We start from the raw sequence: 19,457 nt of genomic DNA, 5'->3' as shown, positions 1-19,457 counted from the left end.
CCTCTGCGCATTTCGATGGGTTTACTTAAGTCGTCACTCGTGTCGCTGATGGGCAGAGTGAAAAGAATTTCACTGACAAATCAGCTATAATTAGAAATGTTAACTGAAATTTATATTCGCGATGATGTGATAAGTCAAGCACAAAGTTTTTCATTGCTATTCCTCACGATTGTAAATACAATATACTATTTATTGATAATAAATGGATCGCTCTCGACTAATTGCCGCACTATGGACAATTTAAATAAACGATTAAATAAACCCTGTTTAGCAACAGAAATCAAGATTCTTGGGCCTCTTGCGTACGGTCCCCTGGTTTCGGAACTCATAAGGCCTTGACAAATATAAGAAGGAGCACTCCTACAGCCGTAAATTCCGTGAGAGATAAACAGGTTACTCTTAATAACATCCGTCAAATAAAGGACTGAACTGCAAGTCAAAGGAAAAAATTCCATGCCAAATCTGCGGAAAGAAATAAATTCAGGAAAAGCAGATCGGTGAAATTCCGAATTGCAGAGCATTCGACTACGGAAGACGAATAAATCTATTGCTGCCGAGTACGCAGCATGGCAACACAATTGACTTCCTAATGCAAAAATCGCGTTTTATTGGTAAAGTTGAAACTGAGATCGCGAGGTACGTCACAAAAATCGGAGGTGGAGGTAAAAATAATTTGAACTGGAACACCGGCCTCAATATACGTCGTACATGGTTCGTAAAGAGTAATCGTAAAAATAACCTCAACCTTACCAATCAACAAGGTGTGCGGATCAATGCCAATCAAGACAATATTTCGAGAGAAAAAACCGAACGGTAGATGAAATACTTCCGCGGCATCATATTTCCGGTAAGAGATATTATTTTAAATTTTCGATTGCAGTTTTGAAAATTCCTAACGCAAGGGAATCGCTACGAAAATGCCAACTTTTATCTCAAATTAAAATTTTGGCTGGAAATATTTTATCTTGTTAAATCAACAGTTATGATTTCATTCAATGAAATCAGTATTTGATTTGCACAAACAACTTAGTTACTCATTTGGTGATCGATGTATTCAAGATGACTGCCAGAGATTTGTTATGAACTATTTCATCATAGTTTACAGAGTAATATTTATTAACAAATTAGGTAAGCAGTGTTCTATTGCCTAGCTCTCCATTGCTTTTCGAGTTAGCTGCGTCGAAGTTGAGTTCTGATGACGTTTCCTGGCCTATGCTGGTCACATCTTCACATCAGTTCTGAAGATGTTGAAGATGGAAATGGCCCGCTATATAAACCTACTATCCTCAAGATGGCCTACCGGTGGCTGGACCAATCAGCGATGAGGAGCTCGAGTTTTGGATTTCTGTTTTGCGTATAAGTATTTTGGAGGTAGTATTTAAGGTGTGTCCATCACCTCTATTGAAGTTTTCTGTTGATTTTTCGTATTAAAAAGCCTCAAGAATGATGTGAGGAAAATAAAAATCGTTCTTTGGCCAGGACGTTTGATTCCTCAATCACGATCTTATGTCCGGGATTATTGAGCGCATGTTCTGCTACTGCTGATTGTTCAAAATGTTTATTTTGAGAGCCCTTCGGTTCGTCAGGTCAGTCGGGCGGAGATGGCTCTTTTAGTTTGGCCGACGTATTTGTGTCCACAGCTGGGTGGGATCACATACACTCCTTCGTGTTGTACATCAGGGATTGCGACTTTGCATTTAGGAAGAAGTTGGCCCACCTTCTTCACAGCACTGTATCTCGGTGTTATGTCGTGTTTCTTGAGAATTCTCCCGATGAAACCGAATAAAGTTTACTTGGAATTTTCATCCAGGGGAGTATTTTCTCATGATAATGAAAGAGGGAAAAATAAAATAAAAAATCAAAATTGGAACAACAATAACATAGGAGTAATCATCCGCGTGGATAAAATAACTCACCATCAAAAACCATTCACCTCCCATAAAAACCACTCACCCATGAAATCATTCACACCAAGGCGTTAAAAAGAAAATCGATGCTCAACACATTCGACTTTTTATCCATGCCTGTGGCCTGCTGTCAGGTGCTATATTCGAAACGAAAATCTGCTGGGCCAAAATCAGAAAACGCACCTCTAAAAATTGATCACATCAAGAAATGGAAAGTAATAAATATCAATATTCGACGTTAACGTGCACAGGAAAATGGTGACAAGATATTATTTAACATAATGGTTATAAAATTAATCGTTTCACTTCTTAATATTGAAAATAGTCAGGTTTAAAATTTTGACGCTAAATTGTGACTTGTGAGTTCGGGCGCAATGAGTTTCTCCGATACAAATTTTACCAATATACCACGGTAAGGACCGAATTCAAGGGAAGAGGGAAGGCTGAATAGAGCATTTGAAAATATAGAGCCATTATCAGAGCCATGAGCATATACCGCCTAAGGGCTGAATTGTTTTTTTCGATCTCTCGCGCAGTGCCTCTCAGATCGGTTGCGCACGACGGGAGGTTAATTCATCAATCAAACAATATCCGAGAGGTGCAGGTGGAAAAGTGGATGAATTTTTCTATCCTTCTATCGGGTCAATGTTTCAGACACCTGACCTGAATTATGGATTGGAGCCGATCGTGCAATAGCTGATCTGAAACATAATTTCGAACAGCATATCAGGATATCCGACTGGGAGTAGGTTTGGCGCTTGGAACTCCAACTCAGTTCAAAACCAAGGATCACGTGATAAATGAGACCCGTCAGGAAAGGAAGTGGCAAAGGAGGGATAAAGAATTGGCCGGAAGAAAAAAATGTCATACATGTAAAAAGAAAAAACAATGTAATAAAAGGTCAAGTTATATTACAAAGGACATTTAGATGCATATGAAATATGAATTGCTTGAGGTAATGGCGAGAAATTGTAAAATATAAAGCGAGAAAGTTAATTTTGAGGTTTCCTCATTCATGGCCAAAGGGGAGGAGAAGATGCCTTTTAGGCCACAAAACGAAATTACTCGAAAAGTAGAGTATCCAATTATTGTGATATTAATTGGCGTGCTTCAAAAACAACAAAAACAGCAAATACGGAATGAGCTGTTTTACAGGGCACAAGTGCAATCGGAAAATGATGAAACTTAATTTTTCATCACTCACTTACGTAGGCTTTTGTGCGCAGCAAAATAAAACATTTTTTTGTGATTTTTACAATCTATAGGAAATAAGAAAAGGGTATTATAAATTATAGGAGTATTCAATTATATGGAAAATTATTGAAAAATTTGTAGGTGAGTCATGAATATAAAATTTCTCTCCTAATTTGTAATTCAGATTCATTCTAGCTGTTATTTTGACCTTTGAAAGTTTACTTCCGGTGGAATCGCTCAAAGCAATATAGCTGGAGGGCTGTATTTACCTAAGAATAATAGCACAGCATTGGTTTCCACCCACGCCTTAGACAATACATTTCCCATAACACTGAAACCTAGGATAATATCCATTAAACTGCAATTTCTAGGTTATGCTAGAATTGTTTTAACCGAAAACTTATTGTCTTCATCATATTATTTGAAGATATTATTGCCTTCCTGATTTAAATACTATTTGAAATAATTAGTATTTGGCATGGTCCATTTGTTCCATAGTGGAGGTAGGAGTGGAGAAAATTCCGGGAAAAGTAGTAGGTGGAGAAAATCCCGGCTTCGGTGTGAGCCTACTCTTGAAGCGCCTTCCACAAAGCACTCGAGTAGGGATTGGGCAGTCTCTGAAAAATCTCCGCCACCGCCGGGATATCAACCAAGGCCCGCGGGGTTCACAGCCACCACACCAACCCGAACCCTCATGGTTAGTAAAATATGGTGGATATTTAGCTTCGTAAAAACTAAATATTGAGAGCAATGCTAAAAAACTCATCACGGCTACGTCAACCTGTTTGAAATGGCGTAGCGATTCAAGATCTCAATAAAGAGCCCGATAAATGGAGAAGGCTTTAATGAGGCATTTTTCAGTATAGGCAGAATCCATTGATGGCCTACTTATATTTACGTAAAAAAATTCTGGATTAATTCATATTTAAAAAATGAAAAGGCATATAAATTATCGCACGAGCAAAAGCGGATTCCATCAAAATATTTTTTTAAATTTCTAAGAGGCATTAATTGATATGGCAATCACCAGGAAATGGTGGCGCCTGTAAACTCTCCCATCGCATAGCTCAGGAAATGAATGCCCTCGCGGACACCTAAGGCTCCAATAAAATTTATCCGGGAATAAATCAGACAAAATATTCCCTGGGATAAATGAATCTCCCGCAGCCTTCCTGAAAGCACCCACTTTCCCTCGCTTGCGTATTCTATTCACAATTCTTTCGAGGTAGCAAACGCATCCGTTCCCCAGGGCCTCCTTCAACACGATAGAGTACATATTGAAGCAGATTGTACAAAAAGTAACCATAAAAACACCGGCAAAATGTGAAATGAGGGTCACCAAAGAGCGGCAACTAAAGCTAAATCTAATCAACTAAAACTAATCTCAAGTCAAATCGGAAATTAATATATATGGGGGCATCGCATGTATAGAGCATTAAGCCTCAAGCCCAGTTTTCTCTTTTCCAGAGATAACAAAAGAAAATAAAATTTGAGGTGAATAGGTATAAGCATAAAAAAGCCGCACTCCGGGAGTGCCCACACAAGTGAAAACTTGAAATAACGTGAGTATTTGTGAATGTAAGGAATAATTTCTAATGAAGTGTTTTATTAAATTAGCTACTCAGATTGAACATATTAGAATAGAGTTATATTGTACTAGCCTTCACTATTCTTGTATCGAGTACACTATCCTGTACGAGTATGGACTGGTGACAGTGACGGTGATTCGAGTCTATTGGTTTTTACCCCTCCACAAGTACTGTGTATAGAGTGAGTATACTATGTATATACAGAATATACATAATTATACATATATGTAGTAGCGGTGACGGTAGCGATGACGCGAGTCCAATGTGTTTTACCAATCTACAAAAGTGCTCAACGCGACATAAGATGTTTTCCCTTCAAAAGTCTACCAGGGAGAAGGAGTAGAAAAAATTATATTTGCGATGGTACTCGGCATCTATAGTAAGGATGACAGAGGCCCCTTAATTCTGGACCAATAAAATGGCAGGTTTATGAGTTCAAATGCCCGTGGTGGAACATGAGCGATGGCAAAGATGAAGGAAAAATGATGGGCAGAATGGAGCGAGACAAAGGAGTTCTTCACCTTGGAACGGCTGCAAGAGGAAGGGTTGGAGATAAAAGAAAATCCAAGATAGCAATACACTAGGCTTGAGAGAACTTGTAAAATTATCGAGCATAGTTGAGCACTATCGGGGAGGCTCAGATAAGAAAGCTGGGGAATATGTGCGGTGAAACGGGGGATCCGGGATAAGAAACGACCGGATCGCCAGAAAAGTGATGGGAAGGTCCTTGGGACATAGGATAGATGAAATAAGAGTGAGATGCTTTAGACGCAAGGATCGGGAGGGTGAAGAATGTATGAGGAGAGGAGTTGAGAAGTTGGAGATTGTGAAGAGGAAGTAAGGCAAAGTTACGAGAAGTGAGAAAGTCGACAAAAGATTTGAGGAGGAAAACGTGAGAAAATAGAAGCCTTAAAGTGAGATGCTTTTGGAAATGATCGAGGGTGAATTCGAAGATCTCAAAGGTAATAAGCTTGAGCCAAGCGGATTAACAGTATAGACTATGATCCAAGCATACATTTACATTTTCACTATCAAAACTATTTGTATAAAATATGCAGCTATATTTATTCATTCTTAAATACACTATAACTAGTATTTTATACATCAGGGAATTGCCAGAGGTGCTAAGTTGACTAGCAAAGAAAGGTAACTGAATTTAAAATTACTGCAAACGTATAGCGTCCCCAAGTGAACGAAGATGTAGAATTTACTCTCTATTAAACATTTTTAAATGGATAAGGAATTCAGTGCGTAAAAGACTGCCATTAAAGAGGCTATTATGTATGCATTTTATTTCACTACGGACCAATAGCAAAATCCTTCACTTACCGTTTCAAAAATATGACCAGTATGCAAATTATCACTTTGAATGCTATTAGTGATATACCGTCTTAGGATGGCGTATTAGGAATTAGATATACTAATATCAGAATGTAATCACTAGGCTATGTCCGGCTCTTCCGTTCCACAGACGGCCTATTTGTCTCGATTGCATTCAGATGTCTGATGACTAAAATGCAAATTTTAGCCCGAAGAGTGAATATTTCTGCTTAAAATACTTATCATGGAATCAAAAGTATAACATTCTACACGCTGCTTAAATAGAAAATATGCTAACGAGAAATAGTAAGATCTAACGGTTCTCGCTAAAACTATTATGTGAAGGACTTTACACAGATAATTACAACGTAAATTCTATTTAGATTTAGATTAGATTTAGAAAGATATTTATTGTTCTCGGACTTACGTCTTCTAAGAATAAAAAACATTTTCTTGTACCAAATCATATAGTAAATATAAACATAGAAGAAATAAAAAACATATCATTCACAATGTTTACATATGTATATGCACAAAAGATTATAATTAGTTCCAGCAAAAGAACTATGCGTAGCATTGCAACCCATCAATTACTGAGTGACTAGATAGTTGTAGCAGTTACAACAATAAAATCCTGCCTTTCGGGATAAAAAAGATATGCGATATCAAAATCATAACTGGGATGTCACTGAACTCATTCGTCAACGATATGAATCATTGAGGAAGCAGTCTGGATGCCTAAGGGTGCAGAAATTCCATACAGGACATCAGACCACTCACTGATGGCAGGGAGAAATAGATTCCAGAATCTATCGCATAGGGGAAGCTACGATTTGACTTTCACGTAATTTATCGGATGCTCGTGCATACCTCATTTAGATAAAAAAAATGCCTCCTTTCTTCACCCTCAAACCCTTCAAACAATTTCCTTGCACCAATCAGGGCTCTCATACCTATAGCGTTTCCATGCATGCAAAGCACAGTGAGGTAAAAATACCTTCTTCCATGGTGCTTCCCTATCCTCAAACATGCCTCTGATAATAATATCGTCGCAAGCTCTCTCAGATCATCTCATCAAATGCTTCCTCAAGAATCTCTTGCATCTTGCCGCAGCCTATTTCTACCCCACCTGAGGCTCGCCCACTCATCCTCCCGGCGAGGCATCAAAGGCAAATTTCGAACTCACACGGGCTCTTCATGCCTCAACCCCTTCCCTTTCTGCACGCCCTCTCCCAACCACGATACACACGCACGCACACAGCCAGTGCGCGCACCTTCACCCCTTTAAGGAGCGGCACGCATCGCTAACCCCCACATCCCGGATTTCCCTGGATCTTTCAAATAGCGACGAGGTGCTTTCACCTCTTAAGCAGCATCAATGCCGCTAATAGGCTGGCAGGATACATTCATTGATTACTTTTCGGAAAAGAGAAGGAGACACGAAAAGATATACGATCTCTTTCCCTCTCCACCCGATCGACTGAAAGAGTTTTCCGTTTCTTGAATGCTAACGCAGAGCAGAATAAGACACCGGCAAGAAGTTACGCTCAAGAGTAGCGGAGTTGATTGGAAGAGATATCGAGCGATAAATTTAGCGCTAATAATTTAAAAACAATACAATGAAGATCCGAAAATGCGTTTTTGCAGGGTCTCGCTGCCTCAGATTTGTGAAAAATATTTTAAGGATAAATATTAACAATTTTACCAGAATATTCGGTGATTTTTATTTCATAGTGGTATATTGTTTACCTGTTTAGAGTTTATGGTTTTATTACGAGCGAAGTGTATGATACGTAAAACTATGTATGACTACAGCAGATTTGTGTAATTATATCTGAAATTTGTATTATGATTGGAACCGTTACGTAGGGCATTGTTTATAAAATAGATAGAATATTGGAATTACTCGTTTTAAAATACTCATGCATCCTGTTGTTTAAGAATCTATATTTATTGCGAAGATCCATAAATATTATTATTTTGTTTTCCAGCAAACATTGGAAATTCAGATTTAATAATATCATTAATCCTCCCACAGGTGTATTTGTACTGGGCGTCCAAGACATGCATTTCGCCATGATTGGCAAAGATTTTAAAGGTTTTTACTTTTAAATAATAATGATTACAATCTAGCTTTTTGTGTTGAATTTTTTTATGAAGGTATTGTAGTACTTCTTTAACCCTACGGAACTCGCGCTGAACCTGAGAGGCTCACAGTGTATTTCCGTGATAGTTCTTGACCAATTCTTAACAATGCGCTCAGATTTTCTCTACCTTTCCCTTACTCTTTTAGTAGCGTTATTCATGCGCGGCATATCCCAATAATCTATCCTCAGCTTGGAATGTGATACTTTTGCTTCGTATGCATGCCGTCTGAGCCCATCAGGCTCTACGCAAGTGCTCGTGTTACATTTTTGTTTCTCACTCTTAGTCTCTTCTTTTTCGCTTATTGCCTGTATAGACTCAATGTAAGCTCTTATGGTTAACTTTTTAAAGTGTACTACTTATATAGGCTTGATATTTTGAATGTCAAAACTATTCACATAAGAGTATATCGGAGAAGTCATTGCTGCTCTTCCTACTATAATTACAAGTTCGCAAGAGTTTGCACAACAATTAAATATTTAATCAGACGTAAATGGAATTGATTTTCATGAAATGGACCGCTTAAGTATTGATAATTTGATTTAAACAAACAAAAGAAGAAAAATGATTGACTTTCACAGGCTTCAAAAAGAAAATAGAGCCTGACAGGCTCAGCGCGAGTACTCGCGTTCCAAAAAGGAGCGCGAGCCCTGCGGGGTTAAAATACAAAAAAAAACTTTTAGTTACACAAATTTTCTTAATTTAGCCGTGATAATGAAACTTATCAAAGTCCGAAACGTTGGCTTAGAAAAGTAACATGTAAGGACCTCTACTCGCTGTCGGGAATGATGAATATTAAACAACGGGTGAAAAATAAGAAGACTGAACAATTCTACTTCAATTGTTGTAGATGAAATTGGGTATTCTCAAGTTTAAAATCTTAAATAACTCAAGATAAAAGCTGAAAAGGCTTTTAACACGATTTCAAAGCTGAATCGCTTTCAATACGATTCTGACAAATCAAAAAAAATTGCAAATGCCATCACTCGCGGGAATAATTATAATGATAAATACTAGACATTGTGTTCTATCCTATTAATACCGCATTTGCTTGGTTCTCAATGGCAATTATTTTCATAACAATAATAAATCATTCGATGAGTATTCCTTTATACGTTGTATATAACGCCAAGTTAAAACTCAAATTTAACAGACGATTAAGTACTATGTATTAGACAAGAAAATCAGAGGATAATTCGTTAGAATATCCGGGTTTCACTGATAACGATTCCAATGAGTTCTTTTGAAACACTGATGGATTATTTAACATTTCTTGGAATATAATCCCTGAGGAATTTAAAATAACCAATTTCGATTCCGTCACATTCCTCTTTTTCCTGCAACGGGGCTAATATCACGTTTTAGCTCAGAAAATTCGGCGAAACGCGTTTGATTTCCATCGCCTGAAAGGTCCAAGTGATAGGTTTTAAAGCCAAATGCTGCTTTGATATCATGTGCTATGAAAATTAATTAACTAGAATCATAATAGCCCTTCCACGGTTTATGGAATGCCTGGTGACATTTTTCGCCGGCACAGTATTTTGTACGGAGGGAGAGCAATTTGGAACTATAAGTATCAGATGAAAAATTGGATTTTCAGCTAATAATGATAACCCCGTCTCAGATAAAGAGTGTTGACATGCTTGAAAGGAAGGTTTTTCATTCCAAATGAAAGCAAGTATGACAAATACAATAAATAACCGGTGACTTAAAATTTTTAATAGGGCTTCACGTTAGTTAAATAATATTCATGGGCTTTTTCAACTTGCAACAGAATAGCGGGCACACAAAAATCTGACGTTTAAAAATATATTCGCCAGGAAAATATTACAACCCGTAAGACTGCTATATCCTGTATCATATTTCAATAATTTTCATAAGTTCTTCTTCCGTCGATTCACATTTTTGTTGAACGATGAACATTTATCGAAGCCATGGCTAGAAAATTAGGATGTTTTAAGTGTTCATTAGAACTATTTCCGAAAGTTCGAAAGGCATGGCTGAAGGAAGGTCTTGCCACTGGGCCAGACGTTTGGAGGTCAGTGCGTAGCTTTGACTTTGAAAATAAAATCGAGTTGGGAGCTTGTACAGCGTCTTAAAGTATTTGAAACCCTTCCTTCACATTAATTAGAATAACACTACAAAACGTTAAATCATGACCTTTTGGAACATAAATAAGCTATGCTATGGAAACTGTGCGTGATAATTCTCATAAGTCATACACAGGCACCATTTGAATATAATAAAATACAAGCAATGAAAAGAATGAAAGGTTTCACCGGAAACTATAACTATTAAAACAGAATAGCTATGTCCCCGGGATACTTCATGCTTTAAATTTTCCTCCAGCTTTAAAAATAATTCAATGCCATTAAAACCGAAATAATTAATTAAGTCTCATACGAAGAATACGAATTGCTGGGAGATATTATTTTTATTTAAAGAGACAGGCAGGTCAATCCATGTTTAATTTGTAAATATTTCATAATTTTTTAAAATAATATTTTTCTTCGTACATATTAATTTCTGCGGAGCTATTGCAATTTCTGGTGCAAATTTGGCGTTCTACAACTTTCTTACGGTCGTGTTAAGATGCGGCAGAAAAAATAAATGAAGAGCTGGAAAGTGATTCAATTTTTATTTATTGGAAATGAAACTAGGAAAAAAGTTGAGGATTTAATAACTACATCTACTTTATGGCTTAAGGTAATACCAGGGATTGCCAAGGTTGTCTGATGATTTTTGATTCACGAAATGCAAATGTAGGTCATTTTATACAAAGGGAACGGATTGAAACTTCATCCTTATTGTAAGACGTAAGTCGTACACATAAACGTAAAATATATCTGAATGGGTGGCATTAGAAATATACACAAATATACCAAATTACTTTACTGGCCTACATATCCTTTTATTTTCTTACGTACCCACTCGTCGTAATTATATATATTCAGTAGATACATAGGGCTTCTCGTAAATTTAAATCAGCTCGTTCCGCAAGCAGTAAGCGCTCGAGAATTAGGCAGAAACAGCTGGAATAGATTCGAGGCAAATAGTGAACAAAAAAGGATGAGCAAACATTCCCAAACAACCAATTTGCTTTGCTTCCTCCGGGACCGATGACATGCGACCCTTGTAAACTGGCAAAGAATGATAAAAACAGGGCTCAGGAGTCATCATCGTTAAAAGAATATTTTTTATACTCGTCAAATGTGCGGCAAAAAGGGTCGGTTAACCGTGACCATAATCCAGAATCTTAGCTTCCCATTGTACAGAGTACTGACAGTTCCTATGCAAGCTAGGAAGGGAAAACGCTACACGCAGAAAATTAATTTATGAACACCTCAATTTTCGTATCTTTCAATCAAGCGATAAACAATTCACAAAAAAAGTAAATTTTGACCTTTTCATTTATTCTAGAGTCATTTCTAAATGTGATTTTAACTGGACGAAAAGCAGGTATTAGAAACGTACGGTAATTTACATACTTTATAAAGAGAAACTTCATTCGCTTCCTCCGTACACAAGGTCCTCAGTGCATATGCTATACAAAGAGTGCAATTTAGACAGATAATAACCTCAGCTCCCACGCAAGCTACAATACATGCATGGAACACGGAAAAGGGTGCCAGCCCACGGTCTTTCCGCTTTCCTTGTAAACTATGCGAAGCCCTTAAAATCCCCACATTGATTTTGAGTCCAGGAAGCGGCCCCTTGCCAATAAATACAATTTGAAGCTTTCGACGCACAATTTCGCACATTTCCTAGAACGATAATACAGCAGAGGCCCATCAGCCAAGTATTTTATCTCAAACTGTCTCTAATTAATAAGCTATATCAATATAAACTAAAGAGGAAAATACACAATCAACACTTACTAGGAGATAACCGCGGAGTAGCCAGCAGTTACCTTTAAAAAGGCATCCGTAGGTGCTCAAAGAGTGGGAATATTCCACAGGGAAAATAATTTTCCTTGATTTGAATCCCAAATTTGGGCCAGGCACTCTAGTACTTGCACTATTAAGGCATTCCGTTCCCTAAGGAACAAATGATATGCCATAGTGGCCTTCGATCTCATGCAACTATTCAAACACTTGAAGCTTCTCTCATATCATAAGCTTAGGGCTCAAATAGTAGGTGCCTACCCCTGAAATTACATGGCATTTAAAACCACAGAAATAAATAATAAATATAAACTACAAGATTAATACACGTAGCATTAGAGTATAGCATATGTTCTGAGGACCTTGAATGTGCGGACGGCTTTGATAAAATGCTGTTTTTAATCAACATAGTTTGACTTAGAACGAGGAATTACAGTTCAAAATCCGCAAAGATTTGAACACATTATGAGCGTTAACACAGACTTGTATACTAATGCCTGGTGCTTTCCCGGCGAAAAATAAACTAGACTAGGTTTATCGTCTCTTCTTCCAATGTTTCGACGAGTGACTCGCTCATCGTCTTTCGGGATCTTCATGACTTGTCAGTCGAGTGACGAGTCAATTGCATTCCTGAAGACGATCAGCGAATCACTCGTCGAAACATTGGGAGGAGAGACGGCAAATCTCACCCGGTAACAAACCCGAGAGATCTACATCAAAAGACTTGCGCGGGTAGCATGAATTTATTATAAAATAGAAGACAATAGGTACACTCACTTCATTCAGGTCATTTACTTCATGGTATTCCACATCCCCGAGTCCTCCTCCTGGCATGAATGTACCGAAGAGCACAATCTCACGATCACCGAAAACCGAGGCGAGGTCTCCAACACCGAAATCTTCGGTAAGGCGATCAATTAGGATTTTGTTAAACCACTCACGGTCACGGTCGGACACAAGCCGGTCGCCAAAGACCCTGTGACACTCGTGGTACCACAGACGATACATTATTGAGGAGTCCTGAAATGAGAGAGGAAGATATGACAGTACAAATACATTCACCAAAACTGAAAGATTCTCGAAGTCAACGCTTGAAATTCTGTATTGCATCAATTCAATAAATTTTCCATGCACATGAAAAATTATGTAAATTAAATAGAAATCAACGAAAATATTCCCGTAAATCTTAATCACTGCACGGAAAAATATTGATAAAATATTCATATTATTGGAAATACAATTTGGGAAAACTCATTAAAAACTAAAAGAATATATTTATTTTCCAAGCGGTATTTAGTTTTAACAAAATTGTCAATAGCACCCATTTGGGCATGGTAAATTCGTAATTGTGTACATAAAAAAGATCTTCTGAATTTCTTCGGTGGCAAAATCTAAATTTCTCACATGCTATGATCGAACAAACCCGGAAATTGATCATGACACGTGCAAAACAAATTCATTGATTTCCTTCTCCTACTTATACCTTTAAGAGGGGAAGATTTAGAATATGACGTATGTTCAAATTCACATACACCAAAGCATGCGTAGTGTATTCTTGCTATGGTCCTACATCCGCTCCCACGCACGCTAAACCTATCTTGCAGCTAAAAATGGAACTTCAGGAGCTTATAGGATTTGAAGTGGGGTTGAATTCATAAAATCGTCAGTGTCTCATCAGTTACATACTTTCACTACCTAGCCAGTTCTTTCAATTTGTAAGACTCAGAGTGAAATAATCACACAACTTTTCAAATAAGAAAATTACATACAAAATCACAAAAAATAGTTCAGGTAATAGTAGGTACCTAATTAAATGTGCATAAAAATAGGCAAACCTAAAGAATAAAGTCTGTTCGAGTGGATGGACTTCTCAATTTCTAATAAAATTTTATAAACGTATAAAACATTTGCAAATATAGGGAAGTACAATTATATGCACAGAAAAATGTAAACCTGGAAAATATCAGCCTTGTGCTGCTACCGTAGTAATTTTCTTTGTATTTATAATCAACAGTGTATAATTACAAACAGAAAGGTTTTCCCAATAGCATGTGAGATTAAAATTAATATTTGAGTACAAACACATTAACGACGAGGGTCGGTAAGGAAAAGCAGCGGGTTGTCAACACAATTAACTTTAAATAATAGTTTCTTTTTCCATGAACATTATCCTTGCCGATAGCATTTTTAAGAAGGACACAGAAAATACATGGAATTAACAATTAGTTTCTTTTTGGCATGATGGCCTTAGCAAACCTCATGAGCAACCACGCCGGTATTTATTATCCCAAGGAAATATGCACCAAATTTTATACACCAGTTAACGATGTGGAAGTTTTTATTATTACGCGTAAAATTATCATAATAAAAATTACTATCGCAAATTTTGCGCTTGCACAACAAAATTAATTTATCCACTCACGCATTGAAGGCTTTCTGATACTGAGAATTCTTCGTCAGTCTAGACCCGTCTATCAGGACTAGAATCAGGACTAGACCCGTAATCGCAAATCAAGAATTACAAAAATAAAATACAATGATTGTATGAGGTTACTATGAGGCAACATTGATAGCACCAAGTGGTTTCCTTCCTTCGCACCTAACTCAAAAATTTAATGGAACAAACTAAACATGACTACAAATCTTTGAAGAAGCATATCACAATAACGCATTGTGTACAATGTGACGTATCCCAATGGATAGCCATTTCCTTCGAGTAATTGGGGCAGCTTGCTGCAGGTGGATCTATGTAATTTCATTTCTCATCGATGGAATGATCATAAAGCAAAGGCCATTTTCCTTTATCATGGAAAATTTGAACGCTAGCTTTTTCATTAGTTCCTCCTAACAGCAATACGTGAGATGTGACGTATTGCATATTTTAGTATCAGTGTATCATGAAAATGCAATAGTATCTACACCATATATATCTCATAAGGTTTGATATCTCTGAATACCTCAGTCACCTATTTGCAAATAGGAAAAGCTGAAAGTTATAAAAATGTATGAAGGCAAAGAATTTTAACACAGATTATTACTTTATGAATGAGTAGAATTTGAAACAAAAATTCCGGACCAATAAAGTCATATAGAATTACAACTGGAGCGCCTGCTTTCCTCTCTAAAGCACAGGGTTGGTCCGACAACAATTCATGCAATTGATATGCCATAATTTATAAACTAACAGATGCCTCGGACAGAACATAAATATCAGTTCGAATCGCAGCGGCAATCTTATCGAAATGGAATGACTCTTCCCATGACGGTATCAACCAAATCTTTTTAAAGCTTCGAATCAGATACTGATACTGCAATGATGACTTGCTATTTCAATGGTATTGATAAGAAAAAAATTTATACCAGTGAAAGAGTAATTTTTCTGGATAAGAATGCAAATCCAATCGATTGGTGTCTTCTGATATCTCCATTTTCACCACGAGGGACTTGAACACAGCTAAATAACAACTTATACCATATGCTATACAAGTAGAATTATCATTATAAATTTAGAATAATACTTGACATATATGCAACCTTTGCTTTTTGCGTGAAAGGTATTTTGCCCAACTTAATTACACTCGACATTCATTGGCCGTTTTGTTTCAACTTTAACAAAAATATTACCAATTTTAACCGCCTTAAGTGAAAAGGTGATATTTGATATTTATTTGATATTTTGATATTTATTGGATTTATTTGATATTTTGACTAAAAAAAAGTAGTCTAATAAGTCTAACAATTAGTTTAAAAAAACAGTAGTCTTGATGAGTGAGACCGGTCAAACACAGATTTATCCGTACAAAAAATAAACTAAATCCGTATCGATAGATGACATGAGAATGATTGGTTTGCTGAATGGGATTGCAAGGGAGACTTCGGCTAAATTATGAAATGCATTTTGCAGTTAAAATCAAAACAGACAATCATGCGTGTATGACTACATAACAATCAAAGTCTAAATGAAATGTACCCTCGATTTATTGGACAATTTTTAAGATATTGGCACAATTTAGAATTGGAACTTCGTGGAGAAATTGTTTTAGCAAGTTACAGTTTAATTCCAGAAAATTTCTTTTTAAAAAATCGATAAATTTATACGACAAAAACTAAAGACAGAAGAAAATTGAACGAGAAAGAAAATAACGGAACGGGGTGATAGGTGGCCCAAACAGATACACACGTTGATATGCATCCGCGTCAGATTACATTTTCTCCAAACTCGTATCATTCATAAAAGAACGGGGGAGAGAGGTCTGTTGGATTTGGAATGCGAGCGAGACGCCAAGGGAAAAAAACAAGCGATGAGGAAAGTGAACGGTCGAGTGTATACTTAAAAAAACGATTGAGGATCTGAGAAAGGCCTGAAACGGGAGTGGAATACTAAAACAGGCATACTGATATTAAGTATGCATTAAAATCGTAGCTTTCTCACCGTGGATTCCCTTTCCAATTAGTAAAGGTAAAATAAAATAAAAACAGAAACACGTGAAATTTAAATTATAACTCGAAACAAACTTCGAGTGCATAATTTCCCGAAGAGCGACTCGCAAAACGTAGTTATAATGAGCTCATCAAAGAACAAATTGGATCTACAAATGAAAAGGAGGACTAAAAAAAATCAAGAAAAACGCGGGATTGCATTACTTGGCTTCAACTCTAATGTCCTCTGAACCCTAGACTTTATTTCAATTCTATCTGTGACATTATATAAGGTTCTCCGGCCTCTCTGCGACCGTTAAAATGGCGCTCCGTAGCGGCCATTGCAGAGCCTTTCTTAACTCTTAGAGCTCTTCTTGTTAAGAAATTGCAAATTCGGAACTAAAATACTCCACATATTCCACCCACTAGCAAATTTTACGATGTGGAGAAATAGTAATCACTACACTGGCTAAAAAAATCGTGAGAAAAGAGATGGCACGAAAATTCAAAAGGAAGGAAGCAGTGGGTGACGTCAACAACTTCCACGGGATCATGAGCTTCTATTATTCAATTCTTACAAGCAGAAAAGCACGTAAAAGGTTTCGAGAGAAATTATGACCTCTTTATCATTCAAAATCTAAGGAAATTGACAGTAAAAATTGGCATTTTTATGAGTCCTTTTTTAAGTTTATAAAGAGGTTTTGCCGAAACGACGCCATTCAAAACAAATATTTACTTGCTTCAAGCTGTTTGCAAGTATAGTGAAATACATTTTTCTTATTTTTAACGTTGTTAAATTTTAAGGTAAAAACCAAAACCATACAAAACTGCTGCCCATTATACTAATGAGCATATAATATAAATAAATAATGTGGCAGACACGTTTATTCTAGTGGTTGGAGTCAACTGTATATATTTACACTTCTTTTCTTTATGCTAACGTCATTTGTTCATCATAACACGGCTAAAAGAATTAATCCAACAAAAACAGAGAAACATTATGTTGGAAAAGTATCCAAGATTAACAAAAATAGCATTTCATTTATGAATAATAAATATCATGGCATAACGACGTATTCAACTTTAGCAAATGGTCGAAAATACACATGATTACTCAATTAAAGTGTACTCTTCTGTGCCTGCATAAAAATGTCTTTGATGGCCTTATAAATTTTCGTATTAAATTTCAAATCCTAATAATATAATTTCAAATGCTAATTTGCAAATGGCATTCGTTTGGATAAAATAAGAAGAATTAACTTCGATATTTCCATTAAATGAGTACAGTTTACTTCCCATTTCTTGATATTATTAAGAATTTTACCACTGGCATTATAGTTTGCCCCACGAAAAAAAGACTATGACTGAGATCATCGCAATAATATTCACTGATGATGATTATAGATTCAATGTTATCAGGTCTCAATAAGGATCGTACTGGAACGGTCTACATATCTTAGCTTTGAAGACTGCAGCATAGTCGCCAAAAGAACGCCTAAAGACTGAAAGGGAAGAACATAAGCATAATTCAGACATAATAGGGAGCAAAACACATGACCAGCATGACTCATACCGGTGAATCATCGATGAAACACGTAGTGACGCACATTTCCACACATGCTGAACGGGCAGAGGATCCTAATCTATATCTAATTGCTCGGGTTTGGAGGCACATAACTAATAGAAAAGGAGAATGCAAATGCGCAGTTTCATGCACTAATGGAATATGTAACCCCTGGTTGTTTGTACAAATATCTTTCTGATCCGAAAGAAAACTTACCGTAAATTAGAGGGGAATATATTTTACGTAGACATCGAAGGAGTGACTCATGGTTTAAGATCTCTCGACTGATTCACTAATACTAATTCCATATAGTTCTCAAGGTCTGAAAATAGCTTAGTTACAATAATATATTCTCAATGTTTGGATAAATTATACGAACATTCCAAGAGGGAATTGTTTAAGCAAATATGGCGCTATTCATTGTTTAAAAAATCTTTTCGGTTTAATAATATTTTCGTGAGAATACCATTATAGCCAGATCCACCCTAAATGAAGAAAATATTCTAGACACCTTTCCAAAAGGGCCCTACTTCTCAACCTGCTCTTTACTAGAGTGGACACCTCTCGAGTAAAGAAATATATGTTTCAGTGTACTACCAAAAGGATGGATATCTTTAAGCCCGACTAAATCTGGACCTTTCATAACTAAGAAAAGAAGAAGAATACAGGAAATTTTCAAATAAAACACTCAATTATTACATAAGAGAAAAAAATTAGCAACTTCTACACTCGAAAATCACCAAATCTTGTTTAAATTATTATTTATCAATACCGATTTAATTTGAGTATAAAATCCTAGTTTCCATGAAGAAAAATATTATTCAAATTATTCAAAATGTGATGTCTGACAGTGACGTCGTTCATTTTCAATATTCATCATGAATTTGTCATACACCTCTTCGCAATGATTCATTTTAACTAAAGCAAAAAAAGGTTTGAAAAATATTTTAGTTTCACAACTACCACTGAAGAGAAATGGAATTTTACTAGAACTGACAGCGAGTGTGAACTAAAATCGACTATGAACTAATTACATTTAACGAACTTATAATATAGATTTATTAAGAAAGATATTTTAAAAAAGATGAAACATTTATTTCTATTTGCATAGGGTGAATGATGAGTGATAATTTTAAGTACGAGAGGACTTAGAAAACTCGAGCGTGAGATGAGACCATTTAACTCCAAATTACTGGGGAAACATATAAATTAGTTTTATTGAGTTTGAAAGACCCGCCTGCTTCGTATCACCGGAACCTGTTCTGGAAGGAAACCTAGGACCCAACAGGAACACTGGAAACGAGACATATCAACAGGAAAATATTCGGAAAGAAGTTTATTCAACTGGTAAATATGTATCATTCTCTTGGTACTCTATGCTACTAGAAAAACAAGGGAAGAAAGCTGAAAAGCTTAGTGCAAAACTCAACCTTAT

At 36.4% G+C, this 19,457-nt stretch overlaps 1 protein-coding gene across 1 annotated transcript in view; it reads right to left on the bottom strand.

Moving 5' to 3' along the window:
* LOC124161960 (dynein axonemal heavy chain 1-like) overlaps window positions 1-19,457 on the bottom strand; it is a 347,859-nt gene that overhangs the window by 239,332 nt on the left and 89,070 nt on the right. Inside the window, exon 10 of the mRNA XM_046538240.1 lies at window positions 12,817-13,059. Within this exon, the coding sequence (XP_046394196.1) occupies window positions 12,817-13,059 (243 nt within the window). The remainder of the gene's footprint in view (window positions 1-12,816; window positions 13,060-19,457) is intronic.

The sequence above is a fragment of the Ischnura elegans genome, chromosome 7 (assembly GCF_921293095.1).
Source record: "Ischnura elegans chromosome 7, ioIscEleg1.1, whole genome shotgun sequence".
In the NCBI taxonomy this organism is placed as follows: Eukaryota; Metazoa; Arthropoda; class Insecta; order Odonata; family Coenagrionidae; genus Ischnura; species Ischnura elegans.
This window is presented reverse-complemented; position numbering and strand designations above follow the sequence as displayed.